The sequence below is a fragment of the Pithys albifrons genome, chromosome Z (assembly GCF_047495875.1).
Source record: "Pithys albifrons albifrons isolate INPA30051 chromosome Z, PitAlb_v1, whole genome shotgun sequence".
In the NCBI taxonomy this organism is placed as follows: Eukaryota; Metazoa; Chordata; class Aves; order Passeriformes; family Thamnophilidae; genus Pithys; species Pithys albifrons.
The window spans coordinates 23,695,710-23,723,021 of NC_092497.1; the positions used below are offsets into that span (position 1 = coordinate 23,695,710).

At 37.9% G+C, this 27,312-nt stretch overlaps 1 protein-coding gene across 4 annotated transcripts in view; it reads left to right on the forward strand.

The window, feature by feature from the left end:
• MAST4 (microtubule associated serine/threonine kinase family member 4) overlaps positions 1-27,312 on the forward strand; it is a 301,151-nt gene that overhangs the window by 213,700 nt on the left and 60,139 nt on the right. For 2 of the 4 annotated variants that reach the window (XM_071581454.1, XM_071581457.1), the window contains 5 exons: positions 5,247-5,335; positions 16,898-16,967; positions 20,016-20,036; positions 20,776-20,854; positions 26,748-26,905. In XM_071581454.1, coding sequence (XP_071437555.1) covers positions 5,247-5,335; positions 16,898-16,967; positions 20,016-20,036; positions 20,776-20,854; positions 26,748-26,905 — 417 coding nt within the window. The remainder of the gene's footprint in view (positions 1-5,246; positions 5,336-16,897; positions 16,968-20,015; positions 20,037-20,775; positions 20,855-26,747; positions 26,906-27,312) is intronic. The other 2 variants (XM_071581455.1, XM_071581456.1) reach the window with 1 other exon arrangement.

Consider the following 27,312-nt stretch of genomic DNA (forward strand, 5'->3'; position numbering starts at 1 on the left):
GTCCCATCCCCTTCCAAGCTCATTTAAAGTTCTGGCAATGAGCTCTGAGCCTCACTAGCTCCTGTACTAGAACACTTTTTCCCCTCTGAGAAAGGCGCATCCCATCAGGTGTCAGTAGACCAGAGGTTGAGTAGACCATCGCATGGTCAAAAAACCAGTCTTTACATTCTGGGTATGGCAATAACTTATTTTCTTTGTGCTTGTATTAGCAGATAAAACCATTTGTTTGCAGCCTCCCTTGGAATGGGAGAAATCTCATTTTAATTTTTACCTTCAGCTAGACTGCTGTATATTACACCAATACCAAAATTAAAACAGTATGTTGTGAAGTAGCTTGTGAAAAGTGATGAACTGTCATAATAGCTTGCAGTCCAAATCCATCTTCATTACAAGTGTAAATATTACTAATTGAGAATGTTGAAATGGAAGAAATTATTAAAGCAGATGTCACATTTCCCATGAAAAACATGACAAGTGATAATGTCTGACAATATAGCCTGCTTTCCCTACTGGTTTTTTAATAAATAAAAGCAATTAATGTTCACTGCCAATAATTTGCTCCTCTATTAGCCCTTATTCTGAGGAAGAAACTTGCTTTTCAGTGCATATCTCTAGCAATTTTTGCCATTTCTTTATAACTCTGCCAGGAAACCTGAGTTCATTATTTAGCTCTGGATGAAGTACTGTCCTAGAATAGCTGCATTTCTGCTTCAACTTTTTATTTTATTGTTTCCAAGACCTTGTGGAATGTGGCTGTGTTTTAATGGCCACACTAGTACTTGTGTCTTGTCCTCTGCTCATTTCAATCTAGCAGTTCCCCTCATTTCTGACCAAGTGTCTTTTGCCTGATATGGGAAGAATTGTGGCTATTTAAAGAGCAAAGTAATCAAGCTTTATGCAACTGGATTGCATCTTTCAGAAGTTGCTGTTCACCCTTGCTTTGTTACAAAAGAAGTTCAGCACAAAGCACTATTTATATAGTGTCTTCTATTTGTTTTATGAGTACTTCTTGTCAGAAATGTTGATTGTCTGTAGCAGTTGAGAAGTGTCTCAGAGTTATGTGTTGGGCCTGGTACTGGACTGGAGGTGAAGGAGGAATTCCTCTGCAGTGAGACATGGAGAGAAGTCAGGATAGAGAGGAGAGGTGTTAGTGGGCAAAAGTGACTGTGATGGAGAGCAAGAGGTAAGGCAACACCTGACTGTGGGAGAATTTGGGAAAACATGAATTGTATTCCAAGATAGGGAGCAGTGCCAGTTGTCCAGGGCACTACTGATATGGTGTAATGTCAACTACTTCCAGATAGGTAGTCACCCAGAACAAATGATGTTACTGGGGCTGAGAAGAAAGCAAGGGGCAACAAATGTAAACTTACTGTTCTGTTCAAGTTTTGTGTGCTGACTGAATTTTCTGCTCTTTGCACTCACTACTCTTTTCTTCTTGGAGGAAGTTGTTTCTCTTTGTCATGTTTTTCAGTGTTCTAAACCCTACATCCTATCTGCTGCATGGCTTGGTTGCAGCCTGGTCACAACATGAAATCTAAGGCTTACAGGGTTGCATTTTGAGGTGTAGCACTCTGTGGTTTACCAAGGTTTATGTTTCCCTAAGTTACAGTTCATGTAGAGTGTTCCTGCAGTGCTATAACTTTCCTGCAGACAAAAAGGCTTTATTTCAGGGTTGCCTCTTATTACTTGGTTTATCTTGTCAGATTTGAATGGGAGAAGAACAGTTTTATGAAAACAATGGAAGGGGAAAGTTATTTGATGTGTTCAGAGATCTAGAAAAAATAATTTTGTCTGCAGAGTGGTTTTAATTTCTGAGATGCTTTTGTATATGGAAGATTACTTATTGAACAGTATTTAGCCTTAAAACAGCAATGTTTGGATACTTCCTTAGAGCCACTCTGCTTCCCATTCGAGATGTTGTGGAAGCTTAGATCATCTTTCAAGGTTGCCTGAAGTTTTTTTTTCTATCCACAAAATGCCTCTTCTAAAATAGCACTATTTTGGGAAAGGAGTTACGTTTCACAGGTTATGCAGAATGGATAACATTTCAAAATCTTTGAAACACAGCTGAAAAACAAAGCCTACAGTGAGAACTCCAGGATGAATTTGACCTTTAATGCAGTGAGTTGTGTCTTACCTTCCCGGTAAGGATAGACTACATCTCTTATATTTTTTATTTCTCAGTAGAACATTTCATTTGAGCATGATAGGAGATAAATTCTTCATACAGTTGTAGCCACATCTGAGCAAATAGCAATGGTTTTTTTCTTTAAATGGCAGGTAGGGGGAAGATTTCTCATTACTTGATTTTTAAAATAATGCCATCATACTCCCCAGAAACAGTTCTTAAAAATCCACACTTACCTGTTATGGGTTTAGCCAAGTAGGCCAAGAAGTCAGGCTTTAAAATTCAGACCAGGCCTGAAATTGTCAGCTGACTTGAGCTGGGCTGGGCTAGCTAACAGCTGACTTCTTCTAGCCAATAATATTGTATTCCATATCATGACATCATCTCAGAGTGTAAAATCCAGTGTGTGGGAGTGGCTTAGTTAGTTCCACTATGGCTGGAGTACCGAGAAGGCTGCTACAGTTTTGCTCCTCTGTTGGGCCCTGCTCCTGCCGGAGCTACATTGTATGTTGTTTGAGTTCAGGGAAGTAGAAACATTTTATTGTTATACTTTCTCTTTCTTGCAGGGTGTCTTTTAGAGTACTAATAGATTCAGAGTAATACACCTTGTATTAGTTGGGGTTATATATTAACTGGTTATATATGTATAACTTGTGTAAGTGTGTGCTATATAGTAGTTTTCCCTTAATTTCCTCTTTTCTGTATAAATACATGTAGTTAGTTTCAGCATAAACCTAGCTTGCAGTTTTCTTTCCCCTCTCTCCCTCTTCTTTTTCCCTTGGCTGAGGTTGGGGGGGAGGAGGAACACTTTTACTCTGTCTTGGACAGTTGGCATTTTGCCAGCTCAACCCAAGGCACTACCAAAAATTAAAGTTGAATTAGATGTCTTTGATAATGGTTTGTGAAAGGTACTGCACCATCACCTGAAGAATGTGAAGTTTAATTATTAATGTAAAAGGAATTATTTACATAGGAAATTCTGGCAAAAGTGGCAAAAGTCTCCATTTCTACAAGTAACGGCAAATGACAAGGAAGGGCAAGAAATCATCCCTGTAGCCAAGTCTGTGAAGGATATCTAAAATATGTATGCTTAAAATGTATTTCTTTCTTGTGACAGGAGATGTGGTAGTCCTTTAAAACCCGAACTTCAGCCATGCAGAACTTCTTTAAAGTCACATAACCCCAGCCTGCACCACAGATGTTGTAGTGATACCTTCACGTCATCATGGATAGATGCAATCTGCATGTCCTGTAATGAATGTCTAATGAATATTAAGTTTCTTCTGGGTTCAATTTTAGTTTGGGGAATTGCAAAGTTACAGTTATTCAAGCTTTTAAAATAAGTGTAGCAGATAAAGGGAGGCTTGTTGTGGTATGATACAAGGAAAATTAATTAAAATGCAGTGATGTTGTATTAAGCCAGAAGGAAGAATTTGGAACATTCTTTGACAAGAGAAGAATTCAATATGACTCTTCAGCTGGACAAAATTTAGAGACGAGGGCAAAACAATAGCACTTTGCCTATGCAATATGGCATATTTGCTCAAGTTCCATGATTTAAAATGTAGAACTTAATCTAAACTGATTCTGTATATAATTTCACATTTGGTAAGTTCTTCCTGTTTGTTTGACTTAAAAATTACAATGTATGTCATAAGTAAGTTTTGACTTTTCCAGTACTCTGAATGTAAATCTTGCAATAATTTTGTGCATTCTTTTCTTATATATGTCTACAGTAATGATATGCTTGTGAGTTACGTAATAATTGATTTGAATATAGTAATTAAGTAATATGGGAAGACTTCATACAGTGTGCCAATGAACTTTGCATAAAGCCATTAAGGAGTTAGAAATGGCACTCTTGCTGCTTCACAAAATGTTTTTCAAAGGGAGAGTGGTCTTAGCATTTGACTATGTTGCAGGTATCTTCTGTATTGCTGTCATACCCAACTTTTTCTCTACAGCCCCCCCCCGCCTTTATTTTCGTTGTTTTGAATATTACTTTGGATTACTTTTGCATCTGTTTTTCTTCTTTTGCAATTAAACTTCATCCACTCCTTTGCACTTTATTCAACTTACAACAAACTAATTAGTCTTGCTTTCTTGGCTGCTACACAGATTGTAACTTTACAAAAATTCATCTTTGGAGGCATCAGCAACTGTAGTCTGAATCTGCTTTCACTGGAACCTGCTCTGATAATTAAAGGGATCTATATATGAGTTTTCTCCATTTTAGTAGTTAGGGGCTTTTCCAAACATTTACAGAAAAATTCCTATTGGAGTGCTGTAAACTGTAGCATATGCACTTCTGTTTATACACAGTTAAGGTCTTTGAATTCAGGATATTTTCCTTTTGCATAACTTTTTGGAGTGTTGGGGGTTTATGGTTATGAGAATATTGTTTATAGTAGAAAAAGGGAAAAAAAAACAGTTCTGCCAACAGATATGTAAAAACTGTATGATGTATTTAAGAAAAATACCTCTTTTACCAAGTTTAATAGATGTGTTAATTTACTGTTTATCTTGTTTAATGATCTTGTGATATGGAAAATTAGTGGCTTTGCAGATGAAAAATGTATGAGTGAGATAATGCATTCATCTTCTTAGGCATCATCTGTTCCATTGACAAAAGGCACAGATGTGAAATTTATCTCAATAATTAGATTTATAATTATTATATCACTCTCAGATTGATAAATCTTACTCTGTCATGTGATTTTGAGCTACAGTTCATGCAACAGAAACGGGTTTAGTCATTGGTGATTGTAAAGCTTGAGGGCATATTTCACATTATATTGTTTATTTTTATATTCTGTAAAAAGTGTATGGGAAATAAATAAGCTGAGTCAGAGAAAAATATTGTATAAATAACTCTACAAGGGAGTGTTGGTCTGAAAAGTATCCCTGGTGCATTTTCTTGGGAAACTACTGCCTCTGCCATTATCCAGTTTGATTGTAGACTTCCTGGATATGCCTACAAAACCAACAATAGCTCTGATTTTTAATAGGAAACTGGGAAGTGAAGGAACACAGTAGCAGAATCTGAAAACACCCATGTGTGGTACGTCCTGTATTTTTGATGCTAATGTCTTCTTTCCTCTCTTTTTACTCACAGCTGCAGAACAAGTAACAGGAAGAGTTTGATGGGCAGTAGCCAGTCTCCAGCTCTGCCTCGGCCTCATTCACCACTCTCAGCTCATACAGGTGATTGTACAACTATGCTTCTACTGCTCTTATAAAATTCTTAGAATGTCTGTATAAGTAAAGGAAAAACAGACTTTTACTCTTTTCCCCTGTTTGTAATAGCAAAAGGTTGCACATCGTTCCTTCCAAACTTCTCTTTTGCATTTAGATCCATAAATCCTATGTTGTGGTCAGAAGCCATCCAAAAATACATAACATGGATTGTGTAGCTATTTTTTATATCCCCACCTTGCATTCTGATACATTTGCTCTTTCCCTCACTATTCCCTTTCTTGTAGCTTGCACCACATGGTGAAGGTAGTAGAGCTGATGAACAGCATATTAATTCTATTCCTGTTGCTTTTGCTCAGAATTCATAGTGTTGGGCAATTTGCTTGTAGTTTCTGTGCTTTACTTCACGTTGCAATAAATGGGTGATCGTTTTCTTCTTCTAAAGTACCTAAAACACATAAAGATTGAATGAATTCCAATAAATAAATATTTTATTGATTGCGATTGTCTAAATTTTAAGAGGAAGATTTTTAGCATATCAAAACACATTTCCTCAAAGGTTTATTGTCTCCTGTGTTTTTTGGGCATTGGCTGTGACTGAATGCCAGAATGAAAGCCTCACACCAATCAGTGCTTGTGTAGTCAGTGATGCTGAATACTTTCAAGAACTGTTCTCTGGTGGATATTAAATAAGAAGATGCAGCATTTCACATGAAATTTTTGAAGAGGATGGTGAGTTCTTAAGACATCTCCAGTTTTGTTTTTGAAGCAACATTAAAGATATGGTGGTGGTTTTTACCCTGAGCAGCAAGTGTCACAGCCAGAAAGCCAGGGAACATGAAGATTTGTGAAGAGTTCCGGGCTGCAGATCATTTAAAATAGACAAATCAAAACAAGGTGGAGATTAATTTAAAGCTGAAAAATTAAATGTTGAAATGTTTGGGATCTCTCTTTGGTCTCCCAAGTGCAGAACTTGCCATTTGGAAGAGGAGATCAGAAATGTGTTTAGTTATATTGTGCTAACTTGATGAAAGCAGTAAGAATGCTTTCTCTGAGAAGTGGCGCATCTGCTGCTGTGAGTGACTATACCACCTGTTTGGAAACTGCCAGCTTGGACCAGTATGCCTAGTAGGCTTCAGAACTATTCACTGACCAGCACATGTTATGTGGGATCTAGATATAGACTGTGTGTTTCATAAATGGTGAAGACTTCTTTTCTGGCAGTGACTTTTAGTGGCTTTCAGCAAGTTGCTTCATATTTTGAATTGATATCTCCAACAGTAAGAGGAGAATAATAATGCCAATATCACAGCTGTTGTCAAGTGCTCTGAAGGTAGAAAACCAATACTATTAGTAAAAGGGCAGGTTAACCAATTCTTTTTCATGAACTCAGCAGTAAATACTGTGCATTCAAAAATGTGTTATGGAAATTTGGCAACTTCTCCAGTTACACAAGATACTGTGTGTTCCCCTAGTTGGATATGTTCTTGCAAGGTTTGTGTGCCAAACACTTTAGCAGCACTAGGAAATCTCATACATGTGATGAAAATTTGCATATGTATGGTTGGCTCTGTTATTAGCTTGCCTCTATGAATAGCTAATTACAGTAAATATTCACACAGACATTAACTCCTGGCTCAGCTGGCTGATGAGTATGTGCATCGAACCCCTGCGAATGTCGTCCTAGTCTGCGCAAATAAAAAAAGATACAAATTTCTTAGGTTAAAAATCTTCCTCTACATATAGTAGGAGTTCAATGTTTCAAGCATTTAGTGTATATGAATCCAGGGTAATGTCAGACTTAGGACACTGTGGATTTTTAGTGCTGCTATACTTTTGTGTTGTCAGAGCAGCCAGGTGTTAACCTGTACTGGGTTCTGCTCATTCAGTTCCTCTTCCTGCTCTCTCTGCTGGCCTATACTGGAGGTCTCTTTCCTTGCAAAGTGTAGTAGAGGGGTGTTATGAGAGGCTATGTGTGCTGTACAGCTTCCTGAATTTATTCCTCTTGGCAGCGAGGGATTACTTCAAGTCAGGGAGACCTTCTTTACTCTACTGAGAGAACCTGGTATATCTCCTGTCCAGCTATAAATGATTTTAGGATATTTTTTTAATGCGTCTGGAAAGTAGGTAGAAAGGGTGAGATTCTACTAGAAATGTTCTCTAAATTAGGAGTTTTTACTTTATAGCCTGCACCAGACCATCTGTCAGGAGCACATACTGTGAGCTCCAAGTCTCAGAGGGATTGGAGATGGTCCTCTAACACCTTCACATATTTGTTATGAATGCTTGATGTCACAGGAGAAAACAATAGAAGAGGGAGAGGGGAAACAAGGTCTTCCAGCCCTAGAGAAGCATTTAGCAAGCTGAATGTGCAGCAAAGTATCAGTGCTTGCATTCACTGAAAACAGGTTTATTCATTAGATTAATATTGGCTGAACCGTGGTAATAGCATGCATTTTTTGCAAATATGTCCTAATGAGATTATGCAGAATATGGAGGACAGTGGAGAGGATCTGTCTAGAGAAGTTTCTTGTGTGTGTGTTGTCAGAGTTCAGTTTCAGGCAAGGAATCTGCCCAGGTGAATGCAGGCTCAGAATCAGGCTGCATGGATACTAACAGCAAATACAACTTTGTGAGACCATTGCACAATTGCTTGTCACTGGATGTTGAAGGAAAAGACTGACTCTTGAATCCGCCTTTGGGCACTCAGTCTAAATGATGAGAAAACTGGAAACTTTAGACACTGAGAACTCTTTCAGTCCCACCTGTCCAAGAAACATTAAGCTTTCTCACATCTCGCCTTTTGGTGAGTGATGCTTTCCTCACTCAGTTCTGTGCACCTGAACTCTTAAGTGTAGGAGAGAGGTTGAAACAAATCCAGACTGTCAGCTTTCCTTGATACTTCATTCCTGTTTCACCTTCCTAGCATCTTTATACATGCAGACAGTTATTCTCTGGCCTCTCTTCTCTTCTGTATTTCAGTTGTGTCTGTTTTTGTTACTTTACTTCCTGCTTTAGAAAAAGCCTAACATGATTCTGTGAATTAAATCAAAAGCATTAGTGAAGATGTGTGGCCTCTGAGAGTTTCACTTCACAATGCTCTTTCCCTGTTTCTTGAGGACCTCAAGGGTACTGTTTAAAACACAGAAATTTCTTCTGTTTGTGGAGCAAGGAGAGGTAGTGCATTACAGGTTCTCTGTAGTAGTAGTAGCTATTTTGAGCATTGTCTGTGAGCTAGCTGGGTCCTGGCTCAAACAGAGGTCTGTCTGGTGGTTCTCACTCAAATGTGATTAGTAGCATGTGTTTGGGATTTACATTTATATGTTTGGCCATAGTGATGTATACTTAACGTGATTTGAGGCTATTATCAGCTATTTCTGTTTGTGTGCTGCAAAGTAACATTTTACTGTCTTCTCATGTCTTGGAAATTTAACTGAACTTGGGCTTGGTATGTCAGACTTGCCATCAGCTTGCCCTGCCATGGCCTATCTTCTGACATAGTTCAAAGAACAATCACATTTGCTTCAATATGAGAAATTAAAAGGGAGGTCTCCGGGGCTGCTTTCATGATCTGGATGTACTTTGAAGTCTTTTTGCTTTGGTTTTGGAAAGGAAATACACAGGGGTTCCTTGTTGGGCACATTCCTGATTCCATAAAACAGAAAAATGAAAGATATCATCTGCTATGGTTTGAGTAATTCAGATGGAAAGATGGATAGATTATGCATGACCCTTACCGTTCATGCCTTTTTAAAACCATTTTGGCTTCTGGTTTCACACCATCAATGCTTTTTTTTCTGACAAATCTTTTTTTCTTGACATACTGGATCCCACTTACCTGTGCTCCCTGCTCTCAGGAAACTCCATCCTTTTCTGGGAAGAGCCTGCTGTTTCCCTTACTGAAAATAGATCCATTAGCTGCTCTTATTTAAGTGGACTAAGTTCTTAATGTTTGTGCCATCTTAGTTACCAGCTGGGGTTAAAGCACAGCAAAGACATAAAGACCTGCCATAAGAACTTAGTATCACACAGCTCCTCACCCGCTCATACCACCCCTCTGCAGCAGGGAGGAGAATAAGAAAAAATCTGAAAAGGAAAACTTGTGGGTTGAGATAAGAATAGTTTAATAACTGAGACAAAGCAATTTAAAACACAATATTACTACTAGTGGTAGGAGGAGTAAAACCCAGGAGAAAGAAGTGATGCACAATACAATTGCTCACCACCTGCTGGCCAATACCCATCCTGGCCCCTAGAAGTGATCAGCCCCTCCTGGTCAACTCCCCCAGTTTTATATACTGACCGTGATATTCTGTGGTGTGAAATATCCCTTTGGCCTGTTTAGGTCAGCTCTCCCAGCCGAGGTTGCTCCCATAGCATGGGAAACTGAGAGATCCTTCATTCAGAATAAGCACTGCTCAGCAACTGTACCATCAATGTGTCACTGGCATTATTCTCATATTGAATCTAAAACATAATACTGTACAGCCACTAAGAAGAAAGTTCTATCCCAGCCAAAATCAGTACAGTCTTTGCTTTAAACTGTTCTAGCTGAATGGAAGTCAAAATTGTCACACTCTTCGAAGTCCACACAGGAAGTTTCTTTTCATCTTTTCATCATCATCTTGATAGGCTTTAGTGTTATCCTGGGCACTTTGTGTGTGGTCTTAATGAGATTTTTGGCATTTTTTGGTAATTCGTTACCTTAGAGACATCTGAAGTCAGTATTTTCATCCCTTGTGAGTACACCCTTGTATCTACAAACAACCTTTTGCCTTTTACATTAATTCATTGCATACTTAGTTACCTCTGCTTGCATGCTGTACTTGAGATGGGTTTTATTTGTACCACTAGTTTAAGCTTTATTGTTTTACCCCAAAGACCTCAACTCTCTGAGGGCACAAGAGTGCTATGAATCCTCTATGTCAAGCATAGCAAAGTGAGTTGACGATGTGTGATGAATCTCAAGGCGGAGCTCTCTTAGAGTGCACTGTATTAGCACTCATGTTGGTGTCTCTGGCTTTGCCCAAGAATGTTTTCATCTTTGATATCTGCAGAGCAATCATTTAGAGGTCTGACTGCACCTTTGGGAAACAATGTGTCATTGCTTCAGATCTCTTGAAAAGCTGAGGTAGTTACTATGGGATCATGATCTGCATTTGAATTAGCAAGACTGGATGTGAATAGTATTGCTCTTATTTTAGACGAAAAGCTTCTTGAACATAGTCATACTTCTTCAGGGTGCATTTTATACCCATGTTCTTCCTAGTAGTCCTGTTTTTCTCCCAAGTATGGCCTGAACTGGAGGCACTGTCTATTCTCTATTTTAGGTAGATATTTTTCAAGGAGGACCAGTGATCCAAGTTCAGGATGATAATAATTTCCCCTTATGAGCAAGTCATATAAAAATCTCTGGCAAATTGCTTACCCTGGTCCCCAGTTTTCATTATTTGCTCTGAAGATAACAGAGGGTTGTTCCTATAAAGGAGTCTGCTGTTAATCTTTTCAGAGTTTGTCCCAATCAGCTTTCATCTATATTCTTATGTAGAGTTTTTTAATTGTTAGCCTTGCAATCTCAGTCACAGTCAGTTTCATGTGGTAGGATGGAAGGAAAAGACAGAGAGACAGTGCCACATTGATGAATTAGATACATTATGCAGGGCACAAATAGGCATGAGTAACACCTATCAGAGAAGGGACAGATTCATTTGTGTGCAGCAGTGCCCATAAAGGCTCATGGGCTACAGTAAAGAGTTCTTAGTTAAGTAAGTAGTCCAAGGCTTGGGAGCATTCAGGAGGTATAAGGTCCGAGACTGAGTGTTTAAAAAGTGAATGGGAAAAAGGCAATGTGTACAGGCAATATTACATATCCTCTGTTACGTACGTATATGTAGTACTGTATTCCTCTATGCAAGACCTGTAGCTACCTGCAGAGATAATTTATGTCTGGACTGTCAGGGTTCTAGTTTGCAGCCAAAGTCTTCTGCTGTGCCTTATACGTAAGGGTAAAGATCACAAAATATGTCAAGAAAAGTATCAGCTTTCACTATGTAAAGTCTCTTTCCTAGGAAAATAGAAAATGAATCCATATCAGGTAACTTCTTTGGGTTCAAACCTTTATCACTATTAGCAACTATTCTAGGTCAGTTGTTTGGACATCCTTTGCCTTTTGTATCTGACTGGAAGCTGTTAAAACTACTAAAAGATCCTTTTAATTTTAACATGGACTGTTGGATAAATTCAGAATTGTGGGAAGTGAAGAGTTGCAGCATTTGCTTGGACAGTATCTGGTGCCCAGGTCATTAATGGGCTTTTCTAGCTGACTACCTGATGCTGTGTAGGCAGGTCCTCTGCGCCACCCAGCCTAGAAAGGAAATGATTATAATCTCAGCAAGTCAGGGCATTCAGGTGTCCTCAAATCAGTAGTCACAGGAGCTTGTTCCTGTGGGTGATACTTAAGCCAAATGATTAATAGTCATATGTGGTGCTTTTTAATTGTCTCTGCTGAAGGAGCAAGATTTAGCTGTTAGGACCAATGTTGTAAATTTTATTTGTCTGTATTTTAATACATGTTTTATGTGGTTTCACTGAGATGACAGAATTGCAGATTGACAATATTGCAAGATAAGTTGGAAATTGTGTAAGGGAGTAAAGACAGACTTTGTGCTAAAATGGGAGATACTGTAAAGTGGGAGCGAAGGTTATCAGTAGAGTCCTCAGATTTTGTTTTTGTAGTCAAGCCTTTTCAATATTCTCCTAAGTGACTTTGGCAAGAAAATAACTGTAGTTGTAAGTTTGGAAGACATCCAGTATGAAATAGCGTGGGGGAGCTGTGTTGAAGTGAGCAAATTATCTCAAGGACTGGAATAAAAAAGGTATGAAATTACATTGCAATATGCAGCACTGGAGGACCTCTAACAGGTTCTGTCTGTGGTAAGCTGTGGACTCATCTATTATAGGCAATTTATGTAAGGATTTAGCTGCGTTTTTCAATCAGGTAATGTTTGCAAGGACCAGTCTATGGTAGCTTTGGAAGTTAAATTTCAGAAGATGTATAATGAAGTAATTTTCAATTTAATTTGCAAAGATTTCATGCTACTGTACAATGTCCTGGTTAGATTTCATCTGGAGTACTCCATACATTTATAGTCATACATATTCAAATGGGATGATATGGGGAGAAAGCCTGGTGGGATACAATGTGGAAGCTTTCTGTATAAGACTGAAACACTATTACTTGTTCTCCATAACAACAGGAAGACTGGGAAGATGTATTGGATGTATTGTTATCTAAGCCAGTCAGAGTTGCCTTTCTATTTTAATCCTTTCCTTTCTTCATGGAATGGGAAGAGAAATAAATACATGCTGGTCATACACACCAGAACATGAGGGGTCTTAAAGAATTGTCCACCAAGTATGGCAGGGAGAAACCTGACCTTTCCTATGGGATTCAATAGATTTATAAATGGGATTACAAGATGCAATTGCCTTAAGCAAAATTAAAGGCCAACCTTTACCTCCACTTGTAATCCTTCTAGGATTTCTCAGGTCCACTTAGACCTTTCTAGGCAGTCACAGAGTGTTGAGTGCTCATGCTCTGCTCGCATTGTGTCAGGACTTGCTGCTTGCATCAGATAATTCTGTTTGAGAGATATACCTACATGGATGCATAGTAACAAAGCAAGCTGTTTGCACCCTAGTTTTAGTTGTGCTAGGCTTTAAATCACGCTGGAGGCATTTGTGTGTGTGCATCAAATTTAGTTTCCCTGGATTTTCTCCTTCAGTTCTGTGGGTTTTGTCTGAAATAGCTGATAATGTGTACAAACTTAGTACAGTTTATTTGAAGCAAAGAAGTACCTGTATCTTACACAGCTTCTGTGCTGTTCTGCTTCAGCTACAGTCCTCATTGAATAGATTTTGAGAAAAAGGAATTTAGGTTTCTAAATTAATGAGGCCTTAGTGTGTTTTCATGATGAAATATGGGAATCCTAAAAGATAGGCCCCAAGGCAGGGTTTTGGATATCAGCTTTTAAAAGAAAGCTTGATATGCAGTACTTCGGTTATTCTGGCTGTTGTCAAATATAAAATTAGAAGAACAGTTTTGCTAAAATTGAACTTTTTATTTAGTCTTGCTTTGGGGTGAAATAAAACAGTTATGGCAATTTCAAAGCATCATCTACTAGTTTAAGGACAGGAGAAAAAAGTGTAAGTGGTACATTACAAAGTTACATGCAGATAGAAATTACTTTTACATTAAATCCCATTAAAACATAGCACTGCCAGTCTTTAAGTAGTGTTGAAACATGCAAAGCTTTCTTGCAAATGGATTTAAGGAGCATGGACCTTTCTTGCTGTAATTGGGGAAAGTAATTTGTTGGTTTCAAGCATAATTAATCTGGCTGGTGGATGATGTCTTCCTGTGTATTGTTCAATTTGTAGTATGGATTCATCATCAAGTAAGCTGACACAGAGGAACTTATGACCCATTGTTACATTGTATTACTGTGGTGCTGATGTACTGTGGTACATTTTAAAAGGCTGTCAAATCATCACATCCAGACTTCAAGCTGGATTAGATCTATCAGGAATTTGGAATAAAAATTGTCATTGCTCTGGTATTCCCTCAGTACTAATAAAGTCATTGCATCTGAAACTCTGTATTTTGTAAGTAAACAGCTATTAAAAGTACACTAATAATATACAGTGACTGATATATATATATATATGCATTTTTAAAAGACTTAAAACATCTTCCCTCCATAGTAAAGACACAGGACTTCTTGAAGCTACTTGCAAAACAATCACAGTTTAAGTAGTTTTGATATAATTTTCTTAACAGTAGGTGCTTGCAAAATGAGCTACCCTGTGTGTTTTCATGAAACAGTATTGTTTTGATATTTTGATTGCCTATTCATTGTGTCTCCCAGAGGATGCTGGAGTTAATTATCTAATGCCTAGCCACTAGTCAAGTTTACTTGACCAGATCGAAAACACTGGCAATAATCTCAGTAACACAGAGATACCCTAGGACTATCCCATACAACAGCCAGCAGATCGCAGAGAACATCAGAATTTGATTAATAAGCAAGCACTGCACATATGGGCAGAGAATTAACTGGCACTGCATTTTATTTTAAAGTCTCCCAGCTACTGACTTGCAGATGGGTGAATGAAAGCTGTGGTGAATGAAGGTCACATATAGGACGCTGATTCTAACCTGTCTTGCTCTTCTGGGAACACCACACCTTAAAGCTGTTATAGCACTAGCTGTTTCTCCAGTCATTAGGGGTTGTATTTAATTCTTTGTTTCCAGGCTTGTAGGAGTTCCTAAGACTTACAGATAAACCTACAAGATTTAATATCCAGGTATTATATATATATAGCGTCACCAGTTTTGTTATTTTAAAAGCTGATTTGTTATTGAAAATAATGCTTCAAGTTCATTTTCCTAATAACAGGATCTGATGCTCTTCCTGAGTAAGATTTTGACTTCTTCAGGTTTTGTCTGTCAGGAAGTGATCTCTGTTGATTCTAGCAACATAGTTGGCAGCATTGTTTCTCCACAAATCCAAAGCAATAACTATAAAATTACTTCATTATTTGACCATATTTTTTGCTTTTATGTGAAGTTTTTTACATATATTCGAACTGATGAAGAGATACACATGTCCTTGTTGTGTGATAAATACATGTCTATGTCTGTAGATAACTTCAAAATAGCTATAAAAGGAAAGGAATTGGTTGACAAAACCCCATATGCTGATTTGTAAAACTTTTTCCTATCAATACTTTAAGCCTAATTTTGTGGTTGTCTGCCAGAGTTCAAGGTAGCTCTGTCTTTTTTACTTCTTATCTAAGTCCACAACACACTCCAAATTACAGCTGGGTTTTTTTCTAGTGCCATAGCTGAAGATGTGACCATGTTTTACCTGCAGTGTCAAAATTTTTTTTTGTTTGTTTTGTTTTGTTTATTCTTATTAAATAAGCTCTGGTAGCAGTAAAAGGAATCCAGCTAGCTGTTAAATTGAATGGACTGTTGCTCTCAGTCATTAGGTGTTTATAGTTCATGCAGGACAAGAATACATTGTGTTGGTCCCCAGGTAAAGGTTAAAATTTGTGACTTCAGCTTTCCTCTGCTCCAGCCCCCTTCAGGGAATGAAAATCCTTGCTACCTTGAAATTTTTGGGGCCTTCAGAAGTCTCTGAAAGGTAACAAAGAAGCTGGAGTCCTGAGGGGAAGGAGAGAATATAGGAAGGACATGATTCAGCCATGATAGATAAATGGGCAAAAAGCCTCGAGGTTACTGGCCAGTGAGAATGGAGTTCTCGCCTCTTGGGGCCATGGCAAGAGCAGCTGCAAAGATGTGATTTAAGCACAGCTCAAAAAGCATCTGCTTGTAGACAGAAAAAGGGTGGTGGTGTGGGAGTGTGTGTTGCTCTCTGTGTTTGCAACTAATGGTTTAACAATTACGCTTTCTCATATAGAGTTAATGAAATCTGTTATGGGCATCACTGTGATAAATGCAATGTTAATTTGAAAATTTGAATAGAAATCAAGCCCACTTGAAGTCCTTTCAAGGATTCATTCTATCGTGCTGGCCTTGTCACATAGGTAGAAATTTACTGCTCAAAATTTTTGTGTTGATTCTAGCTGGGTACATAAGAGCTTTTTTTTTTTTTTAATCTATTGCTTATTGTTGCATTCTCATTTATATTCGAAAATAAAGTGTTACAACAAATACATTACTATTTTTTAAATGTATTGCTGTTGCAGTCATTTTAAGGAAGGTTTAAGGAAAGACTGTCAGATTTGTGCCAGTGTTACTTGAAATTGATCCTTTTGGCTTTTTGTTTGTATTTTGTAGTTATTGCAGGATTTTTTAGGAATTATCTTTATTTCTTCTTCAGAAGCTGTTTCTCCTCTAGTTGTGGGGGACTGAGGAGCGGGGGTGGCAGGAGCAGCTCTCACCAGCTGCCGCCTGTCTGCACTCATGCTGGTCGCAGAAGATGGGTGCTTTTTCTTATTACAAAGGGTGGTTACCTTTCTTTGTCTTGGTCTAAGTGGAAAAAATGAATTAATGGTGTTTTGTCTACTGTGTTTGTTTTTGAGTTAGCTAAAAAAAAAAAACAACTACAAAAAAATTACAAAAGAGGTTCTGTGGAAATGCTCTAGAGACTTTGTGGAAGGCCTAAATCACTTCGATCATGATTTTTGTATCTTTGAAGTGTTTTATGTGATTTAAAATAAAACACCACCTTTTTCTGATACTAAAAATACGTTTAAAAAATCAGTACATTAGTTTGAAACTTTAATTCTCAGAATTTTGAAATTAAAAGGCTAAATGGAAGGTTCTCTATGAGTTATAAAATCCAGTGGCTAAAAAATCTGGTATAAACAAAATTTGAGTTGACATGAGTTTCTGTTTTAGAGTTTACTTTTTGAGAGACTATGAGAAAAGAAATTCTGAAGTTCATTTCTAACCTGCTCGATATGTTTATTTAAATATGTCTGAATGTTTTTCAGTGGTTCTCCCTGCCCTCTAATATTTTTTTTCTGTAACATCTCCAACAGGAAACAGTCCTCAAGACAGCCCTAGGAACTTCTCTCCCAGTGCCTCAGCCCACTTTTCTTTTGCACGAAGGTAAGAGGCTGTTTGTAGTGTGCAGCACACAGTTTTGGCATGTTGTTGGACCCAGATATTAAAAGATGGTTCCAGATATGTCTGTCAGGTCTATCACTTAGAAAAATAAGTGCCAGTTCACTTATATGTCTCCTAAACCTCAGTGGCAATGAAATTGTAGTGAATGAGTGATGCACTGTGATCATACCTTTGTTAATTAAATAAAAAAATATTAATGATTTAAGTGTAATGGATCCAATTTAACAGTTTCCTTATCTACTGAGATATGGGGAAATTTTAAGCTATATAAACGTTATTTCCTTAGTTGTTTTTTTTTTCCTGATGTGAGAAGTGCATTCCTTATAAGAGCACTATAATAGAGAGCACTGAAATCAGAGTTTATGCTCTAATTTTACAGGCAACAGTAATACCTTGAATGCCTGTCCTTGACCTGTTTCACTGTCTGTACCACTGAGGCAATCAGCATTGTCACAGTAATGTTGTGGGGATTAATTAATACTAGTTGAATTTTTGAAGATCTAAAGTCAATTTGAAGTGATCTATGAAGTAAATTATTATTAAATGAACCATAACAGAAGTTAATAGGATGTCATGGGAGACTCCCTGTGCATGCCAGTGGGGTTCCCTATCACTTAACACCTTCTCAGCCTACCTTAAAAAATGCATTCATTAACTCTTAAGTCTGTGAGGGCAGGCAGAGTTTCTATGTTTACCCAAGAGTATAGATATGAAAAGTGAAATTGGAATGCTGAAGTAATGTCATGCATGGAACTGTTGAATTGGCAGTGAGGTATTACTTGTGTTCAAAGTTTTAGTTACTTTATTTTGGGATATCACTAAAGTAGCACACACAAGTTCTCAGAAGGAAGTGCAAGGAAATGGCTTAACTTAGTGGTGTTTTAAAAAAGCTGAAAGGAGGTGAAAACTCATGTATTTCTTTTATCTGAATCTATCTCATCAGTGACAGTAGGTCTTGTCAATCTTTCTAATAGCTTGTGATGTTACTTTTTAAATCAACACCTTGAGTCAGCTGAGTATTCCATTGAATCTACTTCTTCGTGATACTTTTTGTCAGAGATACTATCTCTTCATAGATTACAGTTGTTTGTGAGCATATTTTTAGAAAGATTCATTAAATCCAGAAATAGCTTATAATGGAAAAAGTAGATCTGAAGACTGAGCATAGCTTAGAAATACAGCAGCCAGGAAGTAGTTTTCCTTTCCCACCCATAATGAGCACAAAGTTTAAAACATTATAGTTTTGCAAACCGTAAAATTCAGGAGGGAAAAAAGTTGTTTACCAGTGTTTAATTTGGATTTTAACCTTTTTTAGAGCCTGTAATGGGCTCTAAATAAATTCTTTAACTGAAGAAACAGTAACACAAGAAGTTTCTCTGATTTCAGAATATTTCACCACTTCAGTGGGATTCAAGAAATGTATTTAGAGGTGGTCACTGCCATGCAGGGCTTAAGGCAGCCTTCCCCAGGACCCTGACAACAAGCAGCCGGGTCACTTTTCTCTGCCTGTGTCTGGTGGAGTGATCAGTGCCCAGGAACGGCCTGTGCCTCTGGAATCCACTCCTTCTGCTGGTACATACAAGTCTAGCATTTACAAGCCTGTGGGTAGGTGACAGATTCTGCTTTGTAGACCTGCTAGAAAGTAAGACCATACTCCAGAGCAGAAACGAGTGGTGTATCAGAGTGCAGGGGAAAATGCTGTAGAGGCTTGCTCCCATTTTCCCTCCTTCCCTTATGGATGCCTCCCATTCTCCTACCTTTGTCTCCCAGATAACTTTCTGTGATATCCCATGCCCACTCTTGATGGCCTTTCTGTGTGATGCAGGAACCCTGTTCACTCTGAGTTATTCAATAAGGAAGTACTTTTCTTGCTCAGAGCTGCAGAATAGAAGTGATGCCTTAGGATTTTATGTATTTGTAGATTTTTATATAGCTGAGAGTTTCTCTCATTTGAGGTAGCAGCTAACAGTTACTCCCTCTGTGCCACATTTCTGAATTTCTGTCTCAAGGGTGAAATAGCAGCTAGAACATCATGTTTGGGACACATGTACCAGGACTAGAATAACAATACACACTGTAGTCAAAACAAGATAGAAGACCCAGGGTTTTGTAGGTGCTCCAAGACAGTTCTGGGGGTGGCACCAAGGTGGCATGAGCAGTAAGGGGTTCTTGGGTTGGATGTAACAGTTACAGTAATTAAGTAGTGGTATAAATTTATAAGGCCTCTATACTGTGTGTGCACCCATATACTCCTGCACCTGAAAATTTTCATTGAAGAACTGCTCTCTACTTTACCTATAGTAATACTGTCTCGAAAAGTTTTTCCTTAATTTTAGGTAACAGATGGGTCTCCTCACCCAGGTTGAAATAATGCGTAAGTTCTTGTTTCAACTGTGAACATCCTTAGCTAAGCTCAGTGAAGAGAAACTACTTTGGAGTTGTTCATACTGATCTGGAGGTATCTTACATATATGAGAGAAGGGAGAAGAATTAATGAATTAAGAACAAAATTATGGAAGAAGAGGAAGATTTTTTCTTTAATCCGGTATTTTGTACCATCAGCAGTGTCAATAGCACATATGCACTTCATATTTTATAATACTAATAGTGTACTGTAGTTTTTTTCCTTGCACTTCATGTATTCAAAGACCCAGAGCTTTGGTTGTAGTCTGTGGACTGATAAATGGTAGTAGGGATAATACTTTAGATTGGAAAGAAGCAAGGAGTTTTTTAGACAGTTAGTTTAAGGAAGGGCAGCTGCATCAAGAGCTTTAAGATTCCTGTTTGGACATAACTTCAGTTTTTCAGAATTACACTTCAGTTGATCTTCAGTTCTTCAAAATTACACTTTTTGTGTAAATCAGACTTGAGACATGATCTTGGTACTAGCTGTAAAACAGATCTTTGATTCTCCTTTCTACATAATACCATCTGTTAATAAAAGTTTCTGTTTTATCTTAATAAAAATGTACATTTAAAATTTATGTATTATTTTGCTTTTTTAACATATTTGATATAATTGTGCTCCAGTCATGGGCATCGAAACGACAGGTAAATGTTACCTTCTCAAAAATCTAAACATGGCTCCCATAGTTGTTTTTTCTGTTTGCCACTTTAAATGTTCGAGTTCCATATTGTCTGTTGGGTAGCTCACCTCGGGCAGTGAAGAACATAAATTGGTTTTTGTTATAGTTTTTTATATGCATTTTAACGTTGTATTCTGAGTGAGCATGATTTTCTACAGCAGAATTTTTTTCCCTGATTACATATCTAACATTTAACAAGTTTGGTTTTACCTAATCAATCTTTGCAGTTATTTGACATTAGCCTTCTAGTTTGCTGGTATCCTGTACTGATACCACTTAAGAATGCACTATCCTTGTATTTCAAGCAGACCGTTTTAGTTATCTGTGGTTCAGAGCATTGTGGTTTGCATTTGTTCATAAATATTTTAATTTGCTTATTAATTTTCATCTGATGGACCTAAGAGTTGTAAACTCCCTGTGGTCCATTTCTGTGTGTCTAGTCACCAATTCTGTGGAGCTGTTAATTCACTTCATGGTTGTTTCATCTCATAAATTTTTAATTAGAAAACCACACTTAAATAATCCATAAGCCTAAATCATCCTTTGTGAATGCTTGTTTATTGTGGTGCTCTGTGAAAGTATACTGTTTATTAAAAACGCTGTTTATATCATGGTTTTGGAATGCCATTTTTTACAGTAATACACAGATGTTTCAGTGTTCCAATACCGCTGTGTTCCCTTGACCAATCTTGGTTTCACAACAGGACTGATGGTCGCCGCTGGTCTTTGGCTTCTCTCCCTTCTTCTGGCTATGGTACAAATACACCCAGCTCAACTGTTTCTGTAAGTATCCAGTTTGCTATGCTGGTAGATTTCTCTTACATGCTTTAGCGTCTCAAATATAGCGTACTTTTCTTAGAAGACAAGTTAGGGTTTGTTACGGTTGATAGACTTAGAATTATTATGTGATATAAAACTGCTTTACTTCGATGAAATAGGAGAAAACTTAAGACAATGTGTGCTTTGCTTAGAGATACTTTTCTGACATTGAATAGTGTTTAACTGCCTCCTCTTCATCTGCCTCATTTTAATCATATGGTAGTTAGACATTAAGTCTGAAGTGAGGTCATCTTGATAACAAAAGGAGGAGAAACTGTGACATGATTGACCCATCCTGGGTTAGACTGCTGCCTTAAGATGGGATGAATTACGCATAATAGGGAAAGTAACTTACTCATTTTTGCCTGTTGTAGCATTTGTTTTGATGTGATCTTGTATCTGCCCCTCTTTGCTGTATGTGTAGAATCTGACTCGTGAAGTGTGCTGTGGGAGTGCATGAGATCCTTCTTCAGTAGCTGGGAGTGGGAGATGTATCAGTTTGCACATCTTGCACATCTCTGTTCTGGAGAGGAAGTACGGGCTCATGTTACAACCTGGAAGCTGTCTGTTGTGACAGTTACACAGGAGAGACTGGGAAGATAGAGTTGTAGATGAAGCATGCTTTAGAAGTAGCAAATAATTGACATCTTGACAGTTACACAGCATCTTCTGCAGTAAGAGGCTTGGACTGTGTAGATCCAACTGTGGCTTTTCAGTGTTTTATGTATTTAGCCTTTTTTAAACATTTTATGAATGATGCATATTACTGGACAGGTGATACATGGGTTTTTTAGGCCGTTTATTTTACAATTAAAGTATGCTTTCTCTTGCCCATGGATTTGTTCTGTTTCTTTTGTGAGTCAGTTGGGTTCCACATTCTGTACAATGATGAAATATGGTCATTTTATGTTACCGCAGATTATTCTGAGGTGGAAGGGACCCACAAAGAAGATCATCTAGTCCAGCCCTTAGCCATGCACAGGACCATCCCCAGGAGTCACATCATGTGCCAGAGAGCATTGTCCAAAAGCTTCTTAAACTCTCTCAGGCATGGTGCTCTGACCTTTTCTCTGGGGACCCTGTTCAGTGCTCAACCATCCTCCGGGTGAACAAGCTTTTTCTGATAACTAACCGTAAACGTCCCCTGACACAGCTTCAGGCCATTCCTCAAGCTCTGTCACTGGTCACCACAGAGAAGAGATCAGTGCCTGCCCCTCCTCTTCCCCTCACAAGGAAGCTGTAACTGCGATGAGATCTGCCCTCAGTCTCTGTTATTTTATTTATGTCCACTAAGACTTCTGGAAAGAATTCTATCTGTCTTAAACCAGGCTGAGTAATTTCATGTATCTGAAAAACTTTTCCTCAGCAGCACTGATTTTTGACCTGTACTTTCCTTTCTGTGTAGATGTTGCTTTTGCCAAGTAAATTCCTTGGTTTTACTTAATTCCCTAGCCACTTTTCCATAGGGTATGTTTGTGTATCTCTCAGTGGGATTAGATCAAATGTGCTGTGTTCTTCACCTAAAATATATTGACACAAAGGAGGTTATATCAGATAAAAGTAATCACCATAGTAATCACCTCAATGTTGTAAGAAACAGGCTTGTACTAGAAAGGAAATTAAATGCTGTGTCAGAAACAGATCAAAAAACAGTTTTAATTTTCTGTCCATATTCATAGCTTTTCCTTTGTTACCTTCAATTCTAAAATGGTAATTCTAATTCATATACTTTATTCCTTACTTAAGTTTACTAGCTACTGTAGACATCCTAGATAGTGAAGCAATTTTACATGGTATTTGCGTTCCTTATGAAAAAGTATAGCACTGTCTTTTAGAGACTTAGATGTCTTGACTTCTCTGTTAGACTACTGTTGATTTGTCCCATGAGTTTTCCTGAATGAAAATAGTGTATAAATATTAAATAGATGTCTTTCCTAACATTGAACAAATATTTTTTGACTTGTGGAAATAATGTTTTTTCTAATAAATACATTTGAATTTTGTTGAAGAAAGAGGCAGTGGAGATCCATGCGGTATCTATCTGTAACACCCCACACTTATGGGTAAGGGAGCACCCAAGATTTTTAGATGTTCTTGGTCAAAAGGAAGGAGAAAAGGCAGGCAGTTCACAAAAGCTCACAAAGTTTTATTAGTAACTTACACACTTATTGTGGAAATAGGTTATGTTAGTCCCTCACCTACTATACAAGCACATGGCAGTGGGTTTTGTATAAAGGAATAGGGTGACAAGGAAGGGAGAAGAAAGGAAAGAAAGGAAAGAAAAAAAGAAAGGAAGTGAAAGAGATCGCCTGTCCTGGTTCCAGCATCAGTCCTGCTGATGGAATGTCCAGGGTCCTGCGGCTGTCCCTGGGTCTGGGAGGGAGTACCTTTTTATAGATAAGCTTTCTCTGCCCTGAAGGCAGGTTTCTTGCTTTCTGTGCCAATTAGTTACCTTGGGCAGTCCTTTCTTCCAGACCTTTCTGAAAATGGGTCAGAGAGCTTCAGGGATCTTGGGTGGTTCTTGGGCTGTACTGTGTTGTGCATAACTGTGCTATCTCCAGAAACTAAGGCACAATGTTTGTCCAAGGAAAGTGCTGGCCTGCATCTGCTTGGCCCCCCTCTCCAGCCACATAATCTTTTTTCTTCTGGTGTGTTACACCAACAAAACTTGATTATTGCCCACAATCCTTGTCCTTTATTACCAACAATCCTTGATGGTCTCCACAGCCATGTGGCTGTTGGTGTTTGAGAAATACACAGTAGTCCATTATCTTCTAAGATTCTACAATATCTTATGATTATTTTTTTGTTTTGTTTCGCCCAAGAATCCTCTACTGCTTATTAGTCCTGCAAAAGCACTGGGAGAACATTTGAGTTCTAAATCTAGCCACTGTTTCTTCACTTCTTAGTGAAGATGTTTTTCACTTTCTTCTTTTACAGACTGGATGTTAGTGCAAATCACAAAATCAGAACTAGAAGTGTACCCATTTAATTTTGGTTGCATGTACGTTTTCAGAAGCTGGAAGAGGTATCACAGTGCAGCCTCCTTCTCCACATTATTACTAATTGTTAGAGGCAATGAGAGACCTCCTCACACAACAGCCTAAGCATATATACAGAACGCTCCATTTTCAGTGATGAGTAGATAAAATTCACATTGATTGACATGTATCAGCTGGAGAGCAGAAACAGTTTTTGCACATCACAATAGAGCACAACTTTGGTCTTTACAAGCAACTGAAAGTCAAAGCAGGTGTCTGCAGTTACCATAGTTAATGCTGAGGTGATTGTAGCTCAGCATTTCTTGTTAGCCTGTTCATTTTTTTTTAATATTGAAAGTAAAGACTTTGATGGAATTACCCATTTATTGGAAAGTTGCAGGTTTAGAAGTAGTGCAAGTACCACATACACCAGTTCTCACAACAAAGTGGAAATTGAATTGTCTTCTGCTATCTTACTCCGTTGAAAAGAAGCTCTCTTAGTATGTCATGTACTAGCAAAGTTGGATCAGATCGTGCCAGTTATGAGATGCAGTTGAGATGATTGTGTCTTCTAGGAGAGCAAGCCTATAAAATAGATAAAGTGAGAGAATATACAGTTGCATGTTTTTGCCAGGAGATTATTCTCTTGGAAGCTTCTTTGGATGAGACAGTGGGATAAGGAGACAGGAAAACAAGACTTTAGAGTTGCTTTAGGTGGTATAGGCTGAAAATTTACATTTCTGTGTCAGAAGAACAGTTTGCATTTCCGTAGTGCACTATAGTTGTACATATTAAAAATATTTTAACACTTGAGTGATTTTTGGAGCATGCATTTTAGAATACCAGAACAGCTAATTTTTGAAAGAATTCTACTTTCAGAATTTGGATTTGTACTGAGATCAGAATTCAGGTCACCAGAAAAATGCACTTCATGCCTTTGATGGTCATGATACAACTGAGAGTGGTTAACGTTAGGAAAATTCTCGCTTTAATCCTGTTGTATCTAAGCTCTGTGACACCTTTTACGAGAAGTGTGATAAGAGTTATTTTCCTACTGATCTTCTCAGAATCCCTTGAAATGGAAGAGGTAGAGAATGATTTTATAGGAATAGCCATCTGTGGTGTTCTGTATTGGGAAATTTCCCTGTGCTAGAATCTCATCTCTTTCTTTGATCTTACTGAGCATGGCTGTAGAAAATATGCTGCGAGGTTAACTGCAACAAGCTGCTATAGTGAGAGATAAGAAGAAAGTTAACTATGCTGTGTGCTGAATGATGTGTGGTAATGTGGTAATGCAGAATTGCATGCATGAATTACTCTCATTTGACAGGTTAGTGCCTGTCATGTGAACTGTGGTAAACTCTTGATGGGCATGCTTCTTAGTCTCCAGCAGAGCAAGGTAATACAATCGTGCTAATTTCACCTTGTTCTGATGTGGTGCAGCATTCCCATGTAGACCAGTCCTGCTTAACCTTTTCCACCAGGAGATTTTTTTCTTTTTGGCTTTAAAGAGATGACTCAGTTAGATAGAATGTGATATGGAAACTTTCTTGAGCTTCTAAGAATTAGGATATATTCAGCCTTTATCATACAAGTTGCCAGGAGGTTAAAAAGACTTCATAGTCTTTGTGCTTACCAGCCTCGGTATTATCTGCTGACTGTAGCAATGTAGGGCAGTATTGGTACAGTATGAAAGTTTATTGATTTCCCTCACTAGAAATGATATAACAAAGAAACTACTACTGTGTTTGGCTCCAATAAAAAAGTACTCACGTTCAATATGAGAAGTCAGATAAGCAGTAATGTGCTTTCATTTATCAATGAAAATTGATAAACAGAAGAAATTAATGTTCTAGAAAAATCCAGCTAGAGACTAAAGAGCTCCAGAAAGAAATCTTAAGTTTTTCAACTTCTCTTCTGCAGGTAAAATTAAGGGAATGTCCCTATGGTACCAAGCAGCTTTGTGCAGTTATACAAGAATATTTGGGATTCAGCTATGTTGGAAACTAGTTTTGGGACCAGAAATTGTAGAGCATTTCTCTGTGTCTACATTTGTCAGTCCACATTCCACGTTAGCAAGGCTGGTTGTTAAAACTTTGAACTATGTATGTGTTCTTTACGAGGGTATCAGGTCCAAGCTCACAGAAGTAGTTTCAAAGTTCCATCTCCAAGTGTCTAGTATGGCTCAGGTAGTTAGCCACGCTGCATAAAGGACAGTAAAATATTACTGTGTGTTCATTTACACACTGCTTATGTAATGCAGATCTCTACATGAAATCTTGCTTGCAAGGGTAGTTACTGTGGTAACACTTCCTATTTCTACCTCTATCTTCTAGTTAGGTATACAAAGTGGATGGCTTGAGTTAATTCCTTTTCCTTTCTGTGAATTTGTTTTTATAAGTGCATTAAGTTCTCTCACTTTTCAACGTACAGGTTTATGTAAAAAATTAACATAATTTTTGTACTTTTATTATGAAAATTTGCAGTTGGCATTGTGGCAGTAAGCTGTACTCTACAGTTACCATACTTCTGCTGTCCTACTCCAATAATTTTCATCAGACTGCATTTTAACTATTCTTACCTGTTGTTGATTGCTACTGGCATCAGATGTCGCCTTAACCTTATAGGTAATTTAAAATTTTGAAACGCAATGTCTCTTTCTTCTGGAACCGAAATAGTTCTTTTTATTTAATGCCTTATATTTAGCTCATGAGTTTGAGGCTAATTATTTATTTTCTTCTTTAAATTGGTAGTCAGGCATGAGAAATAGGAACTATAGTTTTTAAATTAAATTACTTTATTCATGAGCACCAAATACGGTTTTGAGTATGTTTTTTCACTCTGATAGAAGCTTGTGTTCTGTTCTGTTCTTGTAGTCATCCTGTTCATCCCAAGAGAAGCTACATCAGTTACCATACCAACCAACACCTGATGAGCTACATTTTTTGTCTAAACATTTCTGTACCACTGAGAGCATTGCCAGCGATAACAGATGCAGGACCACTGCAATGCGCCCTCGATCTCGAAGTCTCAGGTGAGTTCGTGTAACTGAAAATAGAAGTTGGATCTAAATCCACATACAGTGGAGCGTCATGGTTTTGTACACTGGAGGTGTTTGCTGGTTTTGAAGTGGCTAAAGTATAATACAAGAAGTATGTAACTGAGACTGAATTAAGAATGATCCTTTTAAATACTTGCTTTGGTTGTGACTTAGAATCATAGAATAGAATCATAGAATCGATTGGGTTGGAAAAGACCTCCGAGATCATAGAGTCCAACCCTTGGTCCAACTCTAGTCCTTTTACTAGATCATGGCACTCAGTGCCACGTCCAATCTGCGTTTAAAACTCTCTAGGGATGGTGAATCCACCACCTCTCTGGGCAGCCCATTCCAATGCTTGATTACTCTCTCTGGAAAGAATTTTTTTCTGATATCCAACT